The 22,886-nt window shown below is 35.9% G+C and overlaps 1 protein-coding gene across 10 annotated transcripts in view; it reads right to left on the reverse strand.

Annotated features, from left to right (window-relative positions):
- TBC1D32 (TBC1 domain family member 32) overlaps nucleotides 1-22,886 on the reverse strand; it is a 187,914-nt gene that overhangs the window by 148,378 nt on the left and 16,650 nt on the right. For 7 of the 10 annotated variants that reach the window (XR_011522049.1, XR_011522050.1, XR_011522048.1 and 4 more), the window contains 8 exons: nucleotides 22,583-22,760; nucleotides 14,847-14,915; nucleotides 12,566-12,691; nucleotides 9,746-9,824; nucleotides 9,511-9,614; nucleotides 9,353-9,414; nucleotides 8,633-8,777; nucleotides 5,978-6,037 (listed from right to left, as the gene is read on the reverse strand). Coding sequence is in view for 7 of the 10 variants with exons in the window: in XM_070556906.1 (XP_070413007.1) it covers nucleotides 5,978-6,037; nucleotides 8,633-8,777; nucleotides 9,353-9,414; nucleotides 9,511-9,614; nucleotides 9,746-9,824; nucleotides 12,566-12,691; nucleotides 14,847-14,915; nucleotides 22,583-22,760 (823 nt within the window). In the remaining 3 variants the exon portion in view is untranslated. Of the gene's footprint in view, nucleotides 1-5,977; nucleotides 6,038-8,632; nucleotides 8,778-9,352; nucleotides 9,415-9,510; nucleotides 9,615-9,745; nucleotides 9,825-12,565; nucleotides 12,692-14,846; nucleotides 14,916-15,266; nucleotides 20,755-22,582; nucleotides 22,761-22,886 lie in introns of those variants that run through there. The other 3 variants (XM_070556904.1, XM_070556905.1, XM_070556907.1) reach the window with 2 other exon arrangements.

Raw genomic sequence — 22,886 nt, forward strand, 5'->3', positions numbered from 1 at the left:
TTATGGATTCCCCTGTCTCATTCATTCTTATGGCCTCAGTTTTATGCAGCAAAGAGTTAACATGGCAGGACTTCTATCATTGGAAAGGCCTGCTTACAAGGGTGGACCCTGACTAGCATCTGGGAACTTGGATTTCAGGAGAATTCCCACTATTCCAAGAACTGATTAAGAGGGGCTTGCTGTACCTAAACTGTACGAACAATGGGTATTATCCTGAACACCTGCCTTCCTTCTTGGAGTCTAGAATCCTGGTATATGCTAGGCAGAGGGTACCTATATGATCAACCTCCAATTAAACCAAAGCGGGGGAGGGGACATTGAGTCTCTAATGAGCTTCCCTGGTAGACAGCATTTCATATGAGCTGTCACAATTTCATGCTAGAGGAATTAAGTGGAGTCCTGTGTGACTTAACTAGGAAAAAGACTTGGAAGTTTATGCTTGGTATCCTCCAGACTTCACTAAATGCACCTTTTCCCTAGGCCAGCTTTGCTTTCTATCCTTTCTTTGTAAGGCATCATAGCTGGGAGTACAACTGGATGCTGAGTCCTATGAGTCCTCACAGCAAAATCATCAAATCTGGGGACCCCCTCCCATATCTGAATGTCTTGTCTAAATCAAACTTTAGAGATCCAGATCAATAATATGCAATTGCTTATAATGTTGGTGCCAATGGACAAAAATAGACGCGACTTCCAAGATTGCTTCTTGGAAATCTGGATCTCAAATTTGATATGACCAAATCTAAAGTCATTACCTTTCCCAACTTTCCTATTTTCCTCTTACTATGTATCTCAATGAATGACATTAGTCACTCAATTGAGTAAGTCTTCACCCACCGCCCATTCAAAAAGCCAAGTCTCTAAATCCTACATTCTAAACATGACACCCCTGAGTCCATCCATTTATCCCAATTCACACTGTCATATGCTTAATTCTCGCTTCCACCATCTTTAGCTTGGATTACTGCAAATCCTCTTAATATTTCCACTTCAACACTTCTTCCCTATCTCCACGTAGCACCTTCAACTCATTTTCCAAATTTTCCAAAGCCCTAAGGTGATATTACTTCAGTACTTAAAAACCTATCAGTGGCTCATCACACTTCCAGAATAAAGGCCAATCTCCTAAATCTGACATATCATATATAAAATTTCTTTATGATCTCACAGTCTTATTCATCTTATCCTCCATATGCCCCCTCCCCAGTTACACACACATCAACACATACAGAAATACATCTATCTGTGTAAAAATCAGTCACCAAAATCCAATTCAACATATGACCAGTCAAATGACTAATTCATTAAAAGCAACATTGCTGAAAACTTAAAATCTATCAACACATACCAGTTAAATCTGAAACATACCCAAAACTGGTATTTACAACAAACTCATCATTTTTATTTGCAAAAAGGGAAGGGGTTGAAGATTTCCCTTAAATAGGTCTTTTCTAGTTTTATGGAATTACTCCCTGCCCCATGCATGAATGGGAACAAACTGAGGTCAGTTGACAGAGACTCAATTTAAAGCACCCGAGAACTTTTCAAAAGACATCATCCACTTAATATTACTTTTCAGGGAACTCATTTTCAGGAAGTTTCCCTAATACCAGCCACATTTCTCTTAGCAATCTATGTGCAGTCATATAAAATATGAGCCTTTTCCAAATGTACTGTGTTTTCCATTCCCTAAGCCTTTAAACATGCTATTCCATTGTCCTGAAATATTTTCCTGCCACTACTTTAACCACACTCCCTCTCTTTTCCAGGATAACACCTACTTAAGAATAAAAATTCCTCACAATCCTCAGAAAAGAGTAATTGTTATATAAATAACAAGCACCAGAACCAGATTTAAATCTACTTAATAAATCAATGACAAATTTATATAACTATAGTAATAGGTATCCAGCAGAGCAAGTTGAACATCTTGTAAATCAATATATGCCAACAGATCTTGATGAACACACTTCTGAAAGCCATCCGACCAGTGCTGGCCCCTAGCTTCTGAAAATCAGCCAACAACAACAGACACTCTAGGAAATACATGTAAGCCAGTCAGTCAGTAGCAATCTCACCTGAACTGCCACTCTCCTACAGGTGGCACGAACTCATTCTTATCTCTAAAAACATCAATCCCTGAGTTCCAAGTTTTCCTCAAAACCCTGTAAGATTAACAATCTGTATTGTCTAACTTAAGCAAGCAATAAATTCAGCTTTATGCATTGTTTCAGATATTGAACAGTCGTCTTAACCTTTGACAATTCTGGAGCTTCCTTGAAGATTACTTTGAAGACTCTCACTTGGCAGCATTTCATGGGATCCTCAGACAAAGAAGAGTGTTCCCTGGGCCCCCTGAGTCCCAAACTCTGATAGTGCTTCAGATCTGACACCATGTGAGTCTGTCTCAACAACAACATGAGGTCCAGCTTGCTTCATTGAGTTTGCATTGCCACATTTTGTTATCCTAAGATTTGTAATGAAATAGGTCTTTGTACAAAGTAGCCTTCTGTTTTAGAGGGGCACAGTTTGGTAGGTATTTTTGCTATTAACCTGCTTATTCTTCTGTGCTTGTTTAGCTTTTGTTGTCTTTTATAAGGCATCTTAATTGCTGTTTTGTTTTGGTTTATCCCGCATCTACTGAATATATAAAGGAGTGTTCCATAGGGAAGAGGAGGAGGCAGAGCCTAAGAAGGCTCTAACCCAGTCAATCCAGTTCAAGCCAGCACTGAGATTACTGGCTACCAGCAACAAATTCACACAAAGCCAACTGGTCAGAGTGCCTTGGGACTCCTCGGTAAATTTAATGAGGACACTCCCTGACTTGTCAATTAGTGAAAAGAGGGGAGTCAATGATTGCTATGTCGCTGATCATACATTCCCCCTCCCTAGCTTCCACTTGGTCAGAATCTGACACTATTCATAAACACACACTTTTGGCCAAAAGTGCAGTGATCTGTTTCATGTTCGTCCTAAGTTTGTCTAAGTCTAACCTGAAAGCCCCTCATGATAGAACTCCTAGCTCCTAAATGAACTTACTCTTACAATCCTAATTCTTACACATACCTTGGTAAATAGCAACAACAACAACAACAAAATGACTTAAAATAAAGATTGCATTATAGGGAACTTTTGACATGACAAAATAAATATACTTAAGAAAAGCTCTAAAGAATGAGGAGACAGAGGAGCAAAGAAGAGACCAGCCCCGTGGCTGAGTGATTAAGTTTGCCTGCTCCGCTTTAGCAGCCCAGGGTTCGCCGGTTGGGATCCTGGGCACTAACCTACACACTGTTCATCAAGCCATGCTGTGGCGGCATCACACAGAGAAGAATTAGAATGACCTACAACTAGGATATACAACTATGTTCTGAGACTTTGGGGAGGGAAAAAAAAAAGAGGAAGATTGGCAACAGATGTTAGCTCAAAGCGAATCTTAGGAAAAAAAAAGAGCAAAGAAAAATCAGCTTCTTTAACTGAGAACTCAAAACACTATGTCCAAGATAATCTCTTTCAAAGACTCTTCACTTCTCTTCAAACCTTCAGAAACCCATCCTTCCTGCACTCATCTCTACCAGCTTTATCTTCCCCATGCACTCAGACTCACGTCTGTCCCTTCTACTCCTTCTCGCTTCTCAAACATGCCACCTTTTATCTGAGAAGAGGTCACAACCACAGGAAAAGGTACAGTCTCAGGAGAGGAACAATTACATTATAAAATATACCTTTTAAATTGCAGGAACAGAAAGCAGATCTGCAGTAGGTAAATTTAAACGCTAGTTTAAAGAGTCAAGTTGAGGTAATATAATAAAGAAAGATTTTCTTAAACCTCAGGCAGACAGAAAAATTTGCTATAAAATTCAGGCTTTTAATACTTAGTCTCCTGTAATATCAAATATATACCAGCCAGCTCACTTAACTGTTAACTCTTAAGACAGGAAAGAAAAAAAAAAAAAGGTTAACAAACAGCAGGGTAGGAAAAACCAAAGGAGAATTTAAATACCCTGTCTGTCGTTATCTTTTAAAATGATTTTGAGAGGGCAAGAAAAATAGGAAATGCACTACATAAAACCATTTCAGAAGCTGTTCCCTTAAAGGTAAAGTGGGCAAAGATACGAATTGTTAAAAATGAAAGGTAAAATATTTATGCTGAGTGTCAAAACGCTTTTCAACTAGTTTATGACTTTGCAATGCTATGGAAACAAAGCTCTGAACTTCCTCAGACATCTCCTTTAAAAATTGGTAGCATGTACATAAATTCCCTAATGCTACCTACTGAAAATGTCATAAATGTAACAGATAGAATTGCATAGAGTAGCCGCTAACCACATATTAGTTTTAAATTAAAATTAAAAATTGTTTCTCAGTTTCCTTAATCACATTTCAAGTTTTCAGTAGACACATATAACTAGTAGCCACCCTATCGGACAACGCAGACATTCCATTGTTGCAGAAAATGTTATCAGACAGTACCAATGAGACGCTAGAGGGAATGCCTTAACAGGTCATCGCGCTAAGCAGGCTGCTATGACTAAAGTCCTTATGCAAGGGTCGCATAGAACAAAAGACAAATCCATGTAGTGGTCCAAAGTTTCCACTATAAATACAAAATCTGATCCTCGATTCTGAAAAGAAAATGGGGACAAACAGATGTTGCATCCATTTGTTCCAATGTTTCTTCTCAAAAGTTAGGCCAAGTTTACTTTTAAAAAATATATACCATAAATAATCTTTTGATATTTTGTACGTTTAGAAAAGTTTTAAGAGAAAATGAGGTTTAAGTTGGACCAATTATGTACATGAAATAAAATATCTGACCAAGTTGACAAAATACTGAAGTTGTTTATAATACAGCAAATATTTGCAGGCTAAAAATTGATTGTAGCATAATTAGCTTTTCAAATAAGGTACAGATTTTAAGAGTTGATCTATAAGAAATATATTTGAAATATTTTCACTGGGGCCCTTGTGATAGCGACAGTGAGTTATTATTTGTATGTCAAACTATGGTGGGGGAAAGTTACTCTGTTCTGTTTGTTCCCCTTTCTCTGTTCTAACGAGATCAGTCTATGCTCATATGGCAACAACATTCATTTAAAATAGAAATGGGAGAGAAACGAGATGTGGAAAGACTTTGTTTCAATTCAGTTTCTCTACAGATTTTTAAGCACCTATTCCTCCACAAAGAAACCGCCGTCCTATCACTCAATATCCCTCTCTTCTCCTTTCTGAAGCTCAGTTCTCTTACACAAAACAATTATTGTTCTCTTTTCATTTTATGCTGTATCATGCTCACCCAGAAATTCACAATTCCAGGAATCTTTCCTTTCACCTGACTTCTAAACTCAAGATTCTAACTCTATAAACCATATTTATCATCTCAAAGTCATATTAGTATTTTTAAATATTTTAATAAATTTCATGTTTCTCATGTTTGTCTATTATTTATTAGACTTGCTGATTTCTGTTCAGTTCCTTTCAGTGCTCTTACACATTGTTCTACTAAGAGCAATAAATGTAGAAAATTTTGCTAGGATATTTTACAGTATTAGTTTATATTTGTTGCAACTTGAATCAATTTTTGCAAATGCAAAAGCATTTATCCCTCTGAGTTTTTTCATGCAACTTTCAGTCAAAAGCATGGGTATATTTTACAGAACTAACTCCCTTACACATACCTGATCTGAATTAAATTATATGATAATACTTAAAAATATGGCTTATCTCAAACTAGCTTGTTAGCAGCCCAATTTACTATGGAGTTGCTACATATTTCCTAATTGTTATCCTGACTGTATTTTAAGTCTCTACTTTTATCCTTTTATGTTCACAGAACGGTAGTTTAAAAGTCTCATAAAAGGAGGATTGCTCCATTATCCAATATTAATTATCACTCAATTTTGCACACTCAAGTTATTACCATATATATCTTTGTGTGACATTATTTCTCAACATAAGAACAGACATATAGACTTACCAGAGACTTATATTTCTTTTCAAGAAGTCTTAGTACCACAGTTCTGCTATAATATGCATGCTAAAATTAGGAGAAAAGTGATATTTAGTATTCAAGCTATATCATTCAAACTCCATCTTTCCTGCATCATTCCAATATCATAAATTACACAGTAACTCAGTTTTAAATTATTGTAATAGTGAAAAACAGGTTTTTATATGTACAATGGATTATGAGCATAGCAACCACAAGAATGCAAATTATATCAAAAAACTGGATCATTCGTGGACAGACCAGTAGAAGAACATTCTATCACTCAACTATGCTGAGTTTCCATGCTAAGCTATTTCAAAACCACCACCGAAAAACATATCTGACCGCCAGTGTATGACAGAGCCTAAAGGAAAGATACAAAAGTGGGAGGAGAGAGGGTTCACAATCCTCAAAATGAAGAGGATACTGTACTGTCTACATATCTAGGAATCTGCCAAGGTTAAAATGCTCTAAAGAGACAGTATCTTTTCTTTTTTCCTGAGGAAGATTCGCCCTGAGTTAACACTGTTGCCAATCTTCCTCTTTTTGTATGTGAGCCACTGCTGCAGTATGGCCACTTACAGATGAGTGGTGTAGGTCCACACCCAGGAACTGAACCCAGGCCGCCAAAGTGGAGCATGCTAAACTTAACCACTAGGCCACCAGGGCTGGCCCAAGGGACAGAATCTTAATCGTTCTCTGCCAATCATATTCTTAAAATGATTCAAAGTGACAAAAAGAATTAACTCTCTCCTTGGAGCTAAACATAGATGAGATTAACACATGCTTTTTATGCATTGTACAAAGCAAGGAGAAAATATACGTAAATATTATTTAATTAAATTATGTTAGATATCATTAGTGTTCAATGTAATTTCTTCATTTCACTTAAGAATAAAATTAAACAGAATAATATTCAGTAAAAACTATCAGAATTCTGAGAAACAGAGCTTAATTAAATGAAGTTTTGGTTAATTGAGAGTTAATCAAAACCCTGTATGTTTTAACCCCTGTAGCTTAAAATGTTTTCAAAAACTAATCCTTTTTTCAGCTTTAGTAAGAGAAATATGTTGACCTACAATATGTTCTGATAAGAACTCCTTATAGTGGAACCCACAGACCATTCACCAACTACAGTCTTCAGGCCAAATTCAGTTGCCACCTCATTTGGTATATAAAGTTTCACTGGAACACAGTCATGTCCACTCATTTATAGATTATTTATAGAAGCTTTGGGGCTACAACAGAGAGCTGAATAGTTGCAACAGAGACAGTACAGCCCACAAAGCCAAAAATATTTACTGTCTGGCTGTTTATCTAAAAAGTTTGCCAACCTCTGCCCTAGATGAATGTAGGAGAACGTGATGAATTTTCATTACTCCTAGAACACACTCAGGGAGCTGGTTTTTAATAATTTTCTATTGGTTAGATTAGTTTTCCTGTGATCTGCTTCATTCTCTTAAGAGTCAAATAGTGACAATAAAAAAGTAAAAAAAGTTAAGTATAAAGTTAGTAAAATATGATTTTTGTTAAAAAAATACCTAAACAGATAAATTTTAAAGTATACATAATATAACTACATAAAACAAAATCATAATAGTTATCCCTGTGTTGTAGAATTAGAGAAATTTAATTTTATTTATGCTTTTACATATTTTGTATATTTTGTACAATAACAGTGTAATTTGATAATCAAGATAAAATTAAGAAAAGGGTCAAGTGTCAGATGTGAGGAACAAAGGGTTCAGATTAAATTGAGCAAACACTTATCGAACACATACTATACAAGCGAGGTAAGGGCTAAGTACTGGACAGAATTGTGTTTTGGTTAATTGGGCATTATTATATAGTTTATATAACAAAAGGAAAAGAAAGCCATCTGGTAGACAATGTCCAAATTGTGCTGAGCAGTAAAAGAACATGTTGTGCTTTGCGTGGCAAGTCATAGCCCTAGCCTCTCCCTTCCCCACAGCAACAAACCCACAGTGTCCAGCAGGCAGGTTAAGAGGGACAAAGATGTGAGAACACAAGCCAACACCAGCACTGTCAGACACAGACCACTCTCATTCAACAGCAGATGAGAGAGGGAACAGCATCCGATTTCTTTACTCTTAATATTAGTTTTAGTTCCAGGACAGTGGTGAGCTCTGTAGGAAATCAGGCATTAAAAAATGCAGGCATCAAACACATTTTCCAAACTGCAGGTTCGGGAGGAGGCAAATGAAGCGACATTTTCAGGCTTTGCTCCTAAGCCAGAGACAAATGAGCACTGAACTGTCATGTTCTACCACATTTGCTTAGGAAATTTGAAGCTTTTAAACTAAAGAAGACCAGATTTTGGATAGGTCATTCGCTTTAATAGATTCAAATGAATTACCATTTAAAATCCTATTCTGGGGCTGTCACTTACTACGTAAACAATCTTAAGCAAGTTACTTAACTTCTTTATGCCTCAGTTGCTGCAACTGTAAAATGGGGTAATACACCACCTATCTCACAGATTGTTATAAGAATTAAATGAGTTAACACATGTAAAAGCAATTACAACTCTTAGCACACAGTAAACACTCAAATATTAGCAATTCTTTGAAACAATATAGCAATGCACTGAAAGGTATACAAACATATGCCATTTTTCCTTACCATCCACTTTTTGAACCACACAGCCTTGGTATCAACCAATGCAAGAAAGTAGATTGGATCCAAAATCTTTTGTAAGACAAGATGGCTTTGATCATGTTTAACTGATAATAAGGACAAAGTACTTTCCACAATTTCTTCCATATACCTTAACGTTTGGGAAAGAAGTGATTTTAGAAAAAACAAACGCTAAATAGTACTGATGATATATTTTATATTTATGAAATGATAAAGTGATAAGTAATCTTTAGAAACTTTTTTTTTAATATTTCAATAAATGGCAGAGGTGTGATTCACACCAATTTTTTCTGCTTTAAAAACTTACATTCTTTCTCCCTCAAAACAGGCTCTACAAATTTAACTTTCCTTTTTAGACTCACAGTTGCTCTCAAAACCTTATTCAAACATTTAGAACCAAAAGGAAAAAGTTTAAAGAACATTTAAGGAGCTTGCCCAAAGTACCAAAAACCAATAATGAAAGAACCTGAGGCTACGACACCCTTTTATTACATTGTTGGGATAAATAAATGGTGGAAAATGGTACTTGCATAGAGCAATTCACATAGCTAAGGTCAAAACACAGAAAAAGCCAAAAGATAAACCTTATTCATCCCTTCCAAATTATGTAAATCAATTAAGACTGTCTCTACTCTTTCTCTTTGAAATGCATGTGGGCTTAATAACACTTCTGTATTTTATGTTGGTATAAATTAGGGGACTCACTTCTCTGGGTGACGAATCCAGAAAGATGGAGCCTCCTTCTGATATTCATTTAGAAGACGAACCTACAAGGCAGTGCATAACAGTTCTCAAAAAAATTAGAATTCTTAAATATAGAACTATTTCAATAAAAATAAAAGCATATTGCAGCAAATGAATACCTTTTTAAGCAAGCGGATAACATTAGGATTAGTTATATCAACACCAGTTGAAAGAGTAGGACTATGATTTTCTCTGGAAAGAAAGTATAATTCCAAATATTTGGCTGAAAAGACAAAGTAAAAGAAATATGACTACTATTCATTTACAGTGCTTTCTGAAAAAGTTATTTCTTATGCATTTTTCTTGAGGATAAATCAAAGAAAAAACATTTTAAAAATGTTTTAATAAACATACCCAAGCTCGTATAAATTTCCTTCGTCATATGTAATGGTGAAAGTGTAAATGTCTGTGCATAGAATTTTAAAATCCGGTCCTATGGAAGTGAAACAAAAGATGTGAGTCCAAGATTCTTACGAAAATAGAGTAGAGATGAAAAAAGATCATTTCTCACATAGTGAAAAACTTATAAACACAAAATAAAGCATTCAGAAACTTGAGAAGTAATGTATCTACAAGAATGTCACATTCCTGTAATTGTGGGCAAAAAGTAAAACTAACCAAAACTAATATTAAATCTAAGACAGCAGTATATTCTTGTAAAATCTGGCGATGGTGGATACAGACATGGAGACAGCGAGGGTTGAGAGAGGAAGGTACAACATAATGGTGTCAGACCAGGAAGCCCCAGAAGTGCTAAAGGAAAAACAAAAGACAAAAAACCCACTCCTTTTCAAATCCTACATTTTTTTTTTAATTGCTTACATGGGTAGTTTCAGCAACTAAACATTTAGAACTCTAATAATTTTGCCTGTTCCCAAGAAAAATATTACATCTTTTCAAAATTCTACATTATTAAAACAAAGTAGAAACCATCACAAGGTAAATGAATTAAATGAGATAATGGATGTAGTTAGAACAGTATTTGGCAATAGGAGGTACTTAGAAATGATAGCTATTATCATTATTTTAATTATATCAACTTTAATATTATGTTGAAATTAATCCTAATAGTGAAATTCAACTTATCATTAAATAAAAATGTAAAAGTCCCTCGAATGTTCTACCCTGTGGGAAAAAACTAATAACCTTGGCTATTTCTAATATTAGGATAACATGCTTGCAAAAAGTGATTACCCAAATGACTACAAATATCTTCTAATAATCCCAAGAGATTCCTACTGAACACAGGATATTAAATACTTTGGGGAGTCTATTTTTACAGCTGCAGAAATTGATAAGTATCTGTCACACTTTTCAAACACTATAGGCTTCACTGAGTTACACGTACGAGTTTGTTAGAGTAGGAAATGAAGAAGCAAAATCAAACTTAAGAAGGTGGACCAAGCACAAATTCAAATCGAAAAGAACGCCATGGCTTCTTTTCTATTCAAAAATGATTGGTTCTATTACCATTTCCCCTCTATAACAACTTTTTGCAATTTTATTAACTTAAGTACTGGCACTGACTCCTGCTGCATAATAATCTATAATGGCTAAATAAAGCCACTTATACTGACCCATTAGCATCTCTACTATGTTTACAAAGTTGTTATATAATTTTTAAAATACTTAAAGGAAATCTATTAGACCACTATTTCGTCTTTTTTAAATAAGAGAAAAACACAGGGAAATTTACAATTGTACTTCCTGTTACCCGAGGGATGTTAAAGGTGACCCTGAAATATCCTTTTCCCCCTTGAAGTTCTTGGATTGTGGAGTTTTTACAGGAGTCTGCATCACCCTCTGGTGTTAGTAAGGTTGAACTGCATCCAGGTATTAGGTAAACACCTGTTCCCCCTTATAAAAATAACAAACTACTTCTGTTTCCCAACCATTATACATCTTCATTGATGGAAGAGCATGATTTTAAACAGACAAGTGTATTGAGATTTTTCTTTATAATTGTTTACTGTCTGTCTCCTCTACTAGAACGTAAGTTCTATGAAGGCAAAGCCTGCCTTAACTCAGTGTGTTCTCAGCATGTAAACTAGAACGATGCACATTGTAGGTATTCAATACAGATTTGTTGAATATTTAGCAAAATTTAACTCTTGTACTAACGTCTTAAAAAATTCTGTATAAACCACTATATCAATTTTAAAGCCAAATTTTCCTTCATTAATACATCAATTTTGAGGAAAAAGATAGACCCTCTAAAGAAACCTGATTTGTACTTAAACATGATGCTGGAATACAGTCAGGATTTTTTTTAATTCACATCATAGATATTATGCATAGAATTACTGCACTTTTTAATATAATCTTACCTTTCATCATATAATAAGTGTTCCCGACAAGTCATATGCAAATCATTTTTTACATAAAATCCCTTCTCTACTGACTTCATAATTTTACAATTTTTGGAATTTTCTATATTTGCTTTCTGATTCAGCTCAATCATCTTCTAAACTCTTAGCCTGACCATTTTCTACCTTCTCTTTTTAGGCAGTTAAGCAATCTCTAAATAGACACTTAAATGTATAAAGAAAATTCTTATGGACTCTTGAGAATAAATTCTAATTAATCACTTTAAGTTCAGATTTTCATATATCATGAGTTCTTTCAAAAACATTTTAAATATTCTTTTAAAATATTTTTCTTAATTCAGAAACAATGACAGGGCAAGCCCCGTGGCTGAGTGGTTAGGTTGGCGCACTCCACTTCGGCAGCCCAGGGTTTCGCCGGTTCAGATCCTGGGCGTGGACATGGCACTGCTCATCAGGCCATGCTGAGGCGGCATCCCACATACCACAACTAGAGGGACCTACAACTAAAATATACAACTATGTACTGGGGGGACTGGGGGAGAAAAAGCAGAAAAAGAAAAAAAAAAAACAATGACACATTTGGATATCCCCTCACAAGATAAAACAAAATGCACAAATTAACATAGTCTACTATTATTTGGCAATGAAGTATGATATTGACCATCCTTTGAATCTAAATGTGAAATAGTAAATTAATTCCTTTAAAGAAAATCTTGACAATTCAAAAGCTGGAACTGAAATTCCAGGAATATTTGAGCGACTATTGGAGAAAATCATCATATTCTATTTGTTTCCAGAATAGTGGGGAAACAAGTTATTTTTAATACTTCTATAAGCATTTCCTTACATTAAACACAGGATCAGGATCTGAAAGACACATTGTCAGTTTCTCACAGAGAGTGGTCCAATTTTCGCAGTTCAGTACATCAGATGGCGGAGCTGAACATAACATTTGCAAGGCTTCATATCTCACCTATAATTTTGTAAAAGAAGATTTTTATTAATACCCAGCCACTAGAATACCAATTCTCCAAATATCTAACACACAATGAAAGGCAGTCTGAATAACTGTTTTAAAGAGCCAATTGATGAGAATCAGATGCCCTTTTATAAAACAATTCTTGAGAACTCATTTTTTTAAACAAATTGTTAAGCAGAGAAAAAAACACTGTTTTATGCAAACAAAAGTTAAAAGACTAAGTGTATTAGACTCTAGGTCACACGTCTAAGTGGAAAAGGAGGAAGGATGGCTGCTGAATCTGAATCACCAGGGCAAGGTTTTCCAGGGTCCTTGTCCCACACTTTCCCCACTTGAGTAGGCCCCCATAGGTAGTCCTACTGTTTGAGAGTTTTAGTTTTAAAAACGTTGCTCAGACATGCCCCTGGTGAAGCATTCCCATTTCAGGATATGTGAACAATTCTCACAAAACAATTAATTTGAACTTGTTTTCACTGCTACACCATATTTTCTTCTAACTGCTTCTAACCACTGAGGTAGGAAAAAAAAGTCATTCAGCAGCATGATGGAAAATCGAATTTCTGTATTTTCACAGAAAGTTTACTTCTTAATCATCCTTCTCCAAATCCAGTCAGAATTCACTCAACACCATATGACCTAAGGGACAGCACTGAAGAAAAGCTCTACTCTAATTATGAACGGAGCAAGGCTTCCCTGACTCCCTCTCCAGCTAGCGAGCAATAACACATTGACTCCAACTGTCCCTCAAAATCTGGGTGTTTCCCAGCTGAAATCACTGACAGCTAATGATATTTTAAAAAAAAAGAAAGGTGAAGAATCAGAGACAAGAGCTAAGACCTCAGGAAACCAGACATGCTGAACCAGGGCGTCAAGTTTTAGGTAAAAACGCTTGGTGAAAAAGACAATACATATGTATTTAAAAGTGTCTATATATCCATATAAAACAACTCCTAAAGACAACTTTATTTGTGACAGGGATTAGGGGCACTACAGAGAGAGCTCAAAAACATTAAGTAATTTCTCCTTTTTAGTTAATTTTTAGGACAAAATCCCATTAAGAATTTACTACTTGCAGAAGTAGAATAAAGCTTTCTGAACAAGTATGGATTTCCAAGGATCCACCAGAAGACAGTAAGACTGTCACATAAAAGTCAAGTCCCATCTCCAGTATCCTTTGAAACATTACCTTTACTAAGAACCTAGAAAATAAATCAGACAGCAAAATGCTCAGAGGAAAAAAATTCTGTGATTTTTTTCGAAAATCAGTGGGAGTAAATCATAACTATTCATTTAGTTTAAAATGAAAAGTTGAAGAAAATTTCAAAAATTTACACCAAATAGCAAGATATACACAGTCTTAGATACTTCAAAAATCCTACCATATTTTCTATTCCAGACTGACTTTCAAACAAAATAAGATTTCATAAACAATAATTTATACAATCTTTTAAAATATAAACAGACACAATTCAATAAAATTGCTTATTTTTTTTTTCTTGTGAGAAGATTTGCCCTGCACTAACATCTGCTGCCAATCCTCCTCTTTTTTGCTTGAAGAAGATTAACCCTGCTCTAACATCTGTGCCAATCTTCCTCTCTTTTGTACATGGGACGCCTCCAGAGCATGGCCTGATGAGTGGAGTGGGTCAGTGCCCAGGATCTGAACCTGCGAACCCGGGCCACCGAAGCGGAGCACACAGAACTTTAATCACTCAGCCACGAGGCTGGCCCCCAATAAAATTGCTTCTTTAAATTCTTTTTCTAATAAATGAAGGTATGTATCAAAGTTGCTCACATTTTCTAGAAACAGAAAGAGCATTAAATGAAGATTTCTTTTTTCTTCAAAGAAATCACTAAAAGACTACATACAAAGCAACAGTGAAGAACAGTTTGGGGGACAACTGCTCATAACTTCATCCCTTCAAAATTGAAACTAGAAATAAAAATTTCCTCTTACAAACCATGACAATTCTCCCTTACTCTGTGACCTTTGATTTCAAAATCAGAAAGTCTAGCAGGGATGTCTAGCACTGCCATAATTATAAAGGCCTATCTTCAAGATAAACAGCCCAGCTGCCACTGACCATAATCTATTATAAACATATATATATATATCTGACTGAACTTGACAGCTATTCTTTAAACTTACCTCTTTAGGTTGCCCAGGATCCAACTGGTCTAAAATCAATTGTAATTTTCCTTGACAAAATTTGTAACTCTGTAACGCAATTGACAGAACATTCATTTATTTAGTAGACTTTTGGAAATATTGCTATAAATGACTTTTTAATATAATTCCAAGCACAAAATGCATTCTGAACAAGAAAAGGGGCTGACCTATTTTGATTTGGCAGCAAATTTAGAATTTTTGTTTCCCAAGGCATTTAAATGGGAACTGAACGTCCCAGTAGAACAGTGTACCCTCATGTATATGAAAACTATTATTTGCTCAGCAATTGCATTAGAACATTACGGGACTCGAAAGATGTAAAGTCAAAATGTTTTGTACCCAGAAATGTGAGCTGTATGAAAGAGAAAGATAAAACAAACAAGAAAGCACTAACAGTACCCTAGACATAGCTACAATGTGGCTTGAATTTTTTTGTTCCTTTTCTTTCCTGTACTTTTCCTTAGCCTTTCTCCAGGCTTCCTCTTTGGTGAAAAATTCCATGAAGTAAAAACTTCCATCTAGAAAAAAGTTTATAGTAGACCGTAAGCTATTTTGGAAAAGGAAAGGGTCTTTTTCCAGCCAAAGGCAATTTAAATATGAATAATACCTAAAATCATCATCTAAAAACAACAAAAATAGCAATAATAATAGTTGGCATTTCTTATCTATTATGTAACAAGCCCTATACTATCCAGTTCACAATGGCTCTATGAAATGTGAGAAATATGAAAAGAAGAGGTTAAACAACTTCTCCAAGCCAGCCAGCTATCAGAACTCAGGCTTCCACCCTCATCAGAGAGCCTCTTCTCTTCACCATCTATCCTCTCTCCTGAGGTGTTCTCAGCCAGCTCTGTAAGTGTATCAAGATGACTCCAATTTCTATCAGCCACTTCATCACCAAAGTTACATATATAATTATCCTCTCGACATTTCCACGTGGATGTCTAACAGGCACCTCAAACTTAACTTGTCCAAAATAGAATTCTTGATTTTCTTTTTATGTCAAACTTGCTCCTCCCTCAAACTTCCTCATCTTGGTAAACGACACTACCATCCACCCAGACTTTGACTTAGGTCAAAAATAGGAGTCAATCTCAACTCCTCACTTTCCCTCATTTCCTACATCCAATATCATTAAGTCCTGCAAAATAACCCACGAGTTTCACATACCTTAGCGCCAACTACCCACTACCCTTTCCCTGATAAAACCGTGGCTGAGGCGCCATCCACTCTAGTCTAGACTACTTCAAACTACCCTATATGGTCTCCCTGCTTCTGCTCTGACTCCATCCTGCTCCCTTCTCCAGCAGTAGTCACATGGAGCTTCCCAAACTTATAAATCAAATCCCTTCATCTCCCTTACTTCAGCCCCGCAAAAGACTTCCCACTTGACTCAGAATCAAATATAAAAGTTTACTTACATAATTTGGCCTCTGCTTCTCTCGCTCATACCCTTCTTCCCCTCTGTTCTCCAGTCTTTAGTCACACTGACCTTTTTTCCATCTCTGGAAGACACCAAGCTCACCCTAGCCTAAGAACCTTTGCCATTGCCATTCCTCCTGCCTGGTAATGCCCTTCCTCCAGAGCTTTCCATGGCTGCCCTCTTATCACTTAGAATTTTGTCTTTTTCACTATAGTATCCCCAATACCTGAAACAGTGCCTGATGCAGAGTAGGCACTCAGTACACATTTGTTTAATACAAGAATGACTCCAAAGCCAGTCTTCGCACCATGTTACAATGTCCCTAACAATACAGGGCACATAGAGCCACTCCATAACAAATACAAAATAGCCTGATAGTTCAAACTAACACAAAATTTTTTAAAAGTCTTGAAAGTGTCCTGAGTTTTACTCCTTTCTAAAAGTATATAGTTCAACTGCTGAAAAGTCTGCACATGTTACCTTTTAAAATTAAAAGTATTGCATGTTAAGTAACAGAGCTTTAATTTTGAGTTTATTATACTGCAGTTAAAATTCACTAATGATAAGTACTAACAGGAAATGTAAGTATATATGAAAGCATCTGTCTTGTAAGCATCATTATAAGAATTAAGGGGGAAGATAATTGCGAAATCTTTTATCATTAATAAAATTTAAAAATTTGAAGTAAATCTCATGTTTCTCAGGAAGTTTTCTACTAGAAAATACAAAATAGCTGACTCCAACTATCAACTGCCCATTCAAGATTAAGCAACCTAAAAGTATAATTCACTGATTTCCACAGATTTCCACTCTAATCCAGCTTCTTTTCCAATGAAGAAGCATGTTCTACAGCCCTGATAAATAGGGAGCCAGACATTGTTTGAACATTCTCAACTATAGGGAGCTCATATTGGTGAGACAACCAGTATTATGTCAAATAGCAGTGAATAAAAAGGTAAAATACTTCAATCTCAACAAGATTCATTTGCTTAAATGCTCCCCATGACAAAGAATTCATTTTCTAGTCTCCTTGCAAACAACAGCCCAGGCAAGCGACCCTTACTGTCTGAAAATGCCTTTGCCTTTCACTTCACAGACATGATCCAGGCTAATCGACACGGTGAGGCTTCAACTTCCCTCCTCTTTCCCTCAGTATTACTCTGTGGTGAACTGCTGACCACCAGATCCAAAGATCTTTTCTTAAGTCCTCATCTTCTCTGACTTCCCTCTAGCCTTCTTTACAGCTAAAGAACCATCATTCTTGCCTTCAAATTCACCGCCCCCATGCTCCTACCCAGCACACTATGGTTTGATAACCCTCTTTTCTGATCCATCCTTCTGTCTCTATGGGCCCTCTGAAAACGTGTTTCCTAAGGGTTCACCTATTGATGGCGTCAGTAGTAACACCTCTGCCCAGATGACATGCGTTCTGTTATCCCCAACGTTTCTACCAAGTGAATCCTGCATTTTCAACTACCTGTTCCACCACTAGGGCACCTTACTGGTTTCTCAAATTCAATACATCTAAAAAAAGAAAATGAACTCACCACATTCTTCACACCTGATCGTCCCCCCTAATCGTAAGCATGGTTCATGACACCATCATCTTCCAGCCACCTAGGCTTGAAACCATAGCTAGACCTTTGAGTCTACTCCCACTTTGCACTACTGCCTCCAAAACACTACAATAGTTAACTTTAATGATGCTGCCTCTGTAATAATTCTCACATGAGTCCCTATTTATTCCTACAAAGATTCCTCAGTTCAGGCCCTTTTTACTTCCTTATTCAACTACCATGATAACCTTCTAATTTATCTCCCTACATCTACTTTCTCCCCGTTTCATGCCCTTCTGCACACAAATGTCAGGTCAATCTCCCTCACAAACACTTTTCTGTTCAAAAACCTAAAATGCTTTCCCTTAACTTACAAAATACAATCCAATTTAGCTTTTGAATGCATTAATTTATTCCTCAAATATTTATTCAGCATCTACATGTTAGACACCTGCTATGTACCAGGCACTATGATTTTATAGCAAGAAACTATAAATAACGATTAAGACACAATCCTTGCCCTTATGCCATAATCTAGCCTTAAGCTACCCTTCCAATTTGTTCCCCATAAACTCTTGTTCTAATCCTTCACATAAACTACTCACAGGTTCCCAAATATGACAACATAGTCTTTGTTGATTCAAAGCTTTTGTCCATTCCCTTATCTGAAATACTTCCCTCTACAGCTCTTTGATATTCTTAGTTATAAGGACTCCTCTTTGGAATTCCCATGACATTATTTCTATCTTACAATTGCTATTTACCTACATATCCTATCTCTTTACTATCTCAAGTAAGCTCCTTGAAGAAATAATGCTATCTGAATCATCTTTGTACTTTTGCAGTGTCTGACACAGATATTGCACATAGCATATGCCCAATACATATGTGTTGGATGAATATACATCCAAAGAGTTGAAGTCCCCCAATTCTATCATATTTGCCTTTTCTCCACGTTATACTGCATATTAGAAAAGCACAGCATTTAAAAGACATCTGATTGGAGCAGCCTCATTAATCTACTTATTACCCTATAAGATTCTTTTAATTATCTTCTTAAACACAGTACAAACTACTCTTTAAAGATGTTAAAAGGGCTGGCCCAGTAGTATAGCGGTTAATTTTGCACGCTCTGCTTTAGTGGCCCGGGGTTTGCTGGTTTGGATCCTGGGCGTGGATCTACACACCACTCATCAAGCCATGCTGTGGCAGGTGTCCCACACATAAAATAGAGGAAGATGGGCACGGATGTTAGCTCAGGGCCAATCTTCCTCAGCAATAAGAGGAGGATTGGTGGCAGATGTTAGCTCAGGGCTCTTCCTCAAAAACAAAAAGTGTTAAGCAATAATTTGAACTACCCTAGAAATCAGAATGAGTCTAACACCTGCCTTAAACATTACCTATTTTTTTAAAGGTCTCTTTTTGTGTTTCTCTGTCTAAGTGGATGAACATAAATTACCATAGCAACTAACTATAAAAGCTTATTTAACTAGAGCAGGTAGATAATGTTTCATTGAATACAGATTTGTTAGCTGTTCTAAATATTTCTCAGATTGAAAATTCTTGAGGAGGGGAGCAGTGTCTGCCAACTTGATTCGTAAAGCAACACGAGATAGATCTGTTGGTGACATCAATATAGGTAAATACTTCCAAAAGGAAAGGTTTTTTTAAACATATTTACATGCGTGAAGTATAAACTAAGCAAATAATTTCTGAGCAAAGTCTAAGCAGAAAAGAGCAAGAAATAGAACAGATTGACAGTGTAAGATGTATTTGGTCCTCTTGTCTGACCATATGGATCCAAATTAAAGGTCTTAAATGCTAAAAGAAGATTTGGATACACCTCTTTCAGATGCAATTTACCTAAAGATTGAACCTAAGATGTACTCAATAATTTTATTTTTCCAGAACTCTCATACTCAATTACTTTATTACAACACATACTAAAGAATATTCACATTATTCAATGACTACACTTTAAATTAGCAAAAAGATCAAACCACGCTCAAAATTAACTTACCGTAAAAACCTCTATTTTAAATGTTTGGTTGGTAAACAGTATAAACAACTGAAATACAACCAGTCAAAGAAAGACAACTACTACTGTTGTTCAAACAATACAGCTATAGGAAATAACAGAAATATATAAATATTGAACCTAACGATACTGCAGGCTTTAAGATGTCTAACTGTACAATGATTTCTTTCCTATTCTTAAAAGAAAAAGGAAAGAAAAGAAACACCACTCGATGATGACGACGGTAATAGCGAACACTCATATAAGTGCTCAGTATGTGCCAGATATTGTTCAAAATGCTTTACATACATCAAACCATTAAATCCACAAAGCAACCCCATAAGGTAGGTTCTGTTACTACGTCCACTATAAAAGATAAGAAAACTGAGGCAGAGAGAGAGGTTAAGGAGCCAAGGTCCACAGCTCATCAACGGCAGAACCGGAGTTTATTTCAGACTGGTTTGTTTCCAAGACTGAGAATGCATTAGCTTCATGTAGAATAACTTTTTCAAATTTGAGTGCCTCTAAAACTCTTTAAATTATGCACCCACCCTTCATTAAGCCTTAAATACAGAACGGAGTTACTAACTCAAAAAAAAACAAAGTTTTAAAAACACTTTCAAGTAAACTCAGTTTTTCTTAATTTCTTAGATGTTTTCATTATATTTTAACAACTTCTGCACTTTTCTTTAAAAGTGTTACCATGGAGAGGTAACAATAAAAATTTATTAATATTTTGAAGTATAAAGAAACTTTAAGTATTCATAAAGGAGAATATTAGCACTTTTCAAAGAAATCAGTTTTTCTGGTTTTAAATTGTCTCAAGAGATTGCTATTAAACAAGCAAGCGGAAAAAAAAGCTCACACCAGCACCAATCCAGCTCTCCCAAACAATCCACCTGTCTCAGGCCTGACTCTAGGCAGCTACACTATCAATCCTTCTATGTTCTCGTTTTCTAAGCTCAGCTACCTTTCCCTTTCACCTCTGCATTTTTAAGATTTTAGGCCCTATATTTTTCTGTTTATAAGACAAATAATAACAATAGTCAAAATCTTATTAATCGAGGGTAGCTAGAAGGTGGAGGAACCTCTGAAGTAGCGTTTGGGCTGTGGTTATCCTAGTGTTCTGGCTGATCTTGCTGAAAAAGAGATGAGAGTCCCATAATTCCCTCAGCAGGAATATGAAATCCTCAAAAGTAGAATTCCTCACCAAAAAAGAGCATTGTGAAAGCTTTGAAGATCTCACGAAAGGCCAGAAAATGGGGTGAACTCGAGATACTCTGATTAAGATGTGAGTCATCAGGGCAACACATAAATTAGGGTAGTTGAAAGCACATACTCTGAGAGACAGGGTCGAGAGGCCATGCACCCAATAAAGGAAAAAAGCTACTCAAAAAAAGTCTTACTGGAAGAATTCAAAGCATAGCAACAAGATGGAGCTTAGACTGTTCCCAGAATATTCTCAAAAGGTAGTTCAAACACAAAGTCGAAGGTACAATATCTTCTTTTCCAGAAATTAAAAAACAGGGAAGACAAGCTCTGGCCTTTGTGTGGAGGGTGGAGAAGACAGGTGACTGGTAAGGACAGTAGCGTTATATTGGTTTCCTACAGCTGCTGTAACAAGCTACTATAAACTTAGTGACTTAAAACAACACAAATTTATTATCTTACAGTTCTGGTGGTCAGAAGTCTAAACACATTAGCAGGTTTGTGTTCCTTCTGGAGGCTCTGGGGAGAACCCATTTCCTTGCCTGCGATTCCGTGGCTCATGAGCTTCCTTCCACCTTCAAAGCTAACAGTCACATCACCCCATCTCCAGTCTGCACAGCACCTTCTCTGACTGGCCCTCCTGAGTCTCTCTTAAACAGACCCTTGTGATAACATCCAGGATACTTTGCCCATCTGAAGAGCCTTAATTTAATCACATTGACAAAGTCCCTTGGACTGTGTAAGGTAACTGTGACCAATATACACACTTTTTTGGTGTTTCGCCCTTCTCCTCAAATCCCTTTTTGGTATATGGTTACGATCTATGTTATAGCTATGTCCCTGTGTTACAGCTAATTAGGTGAAATGTTTCACTAAAAATATCAGGTAGGATTCACACGAAGGTCAAACAGACTCCATTTGGCCTGAAAGTTTCTGTGTGGAAGTTCATGTCTTCTATCAGGACTACTCTAGCCACTGGCCTATCTTTCTCTTAGCTCGCTTTATCCAAATGACAAGGATTCCAATAACCTGGAAAGAGAATGTAAAACTTCAAATCTCTTCACACCAAAATAAAAGCTTAATGTTTTAAAACTAACAATTCACAGCAATCTTCATCTCCAGAAAATAGCTAAGGGAAATGTTTTATCTTCATATCTCATCTATAATGTAAACTTTGATTAATAAGGATTAATTGGGAATAAGATGTTTTATTTAACTAAAGCTTAAGCAGATTTGTTTCAAGTGTTACTATTTTTTTAAATCAGAAATCCATTAGTTTATTTCCTTACCTCATTAAGAATAGTCTCACATATAATGTAATCATTCACTGAACATATAATTCTAGAAGATGTTATCTCATGGATTAAATCTTTAATATTAAGTTATTTTATTGTTTTCTTCTGAATCTTAAAACTAGAAAGCAGAAAAAAATCTAGCTAATTAGAATGTATTGAAGCTAGTAACTATTAAACACCATTTCAAGACATAAACGCAAAACTAAACAACACACCTGATTGAATGACGCATCGCTATCAGAGCAATTGTCTGTGCAGTAACTATTGTTTTTCTCCTTTTGCATTTTTTTCTGCCTTTCTTGACTTCGTATCTCATCTTCTTCAAACTTGTTAATCATGGACTCCACCACTACCATCATGATGTTCTTCAGGGAATGCATCATTTCTTTGTATCTTTAAATTCAAAGCAGTCTTAGTAAGAGAAAGACTATTAGCACAAATTAAAACATTAAACTAAATTAAACTACCTGGTTATTTTTTCTGTAAACTTCCTTTAAGAACACAATTCTAAAGAGAAAA

This window comes from Equus przewalskii, chromosome 9, assembly GCF_037783145.1.
Source record: "Equus przewalskii isolate Varuska chromosome 9, EquPr2, whole genome shotgun sequence".
Lineage (NCBI taxonomy): Eukaryota > Metazoa > Chordata > Mammalia > Perissodactyla > Equidae > Equus > Equus przewalskii.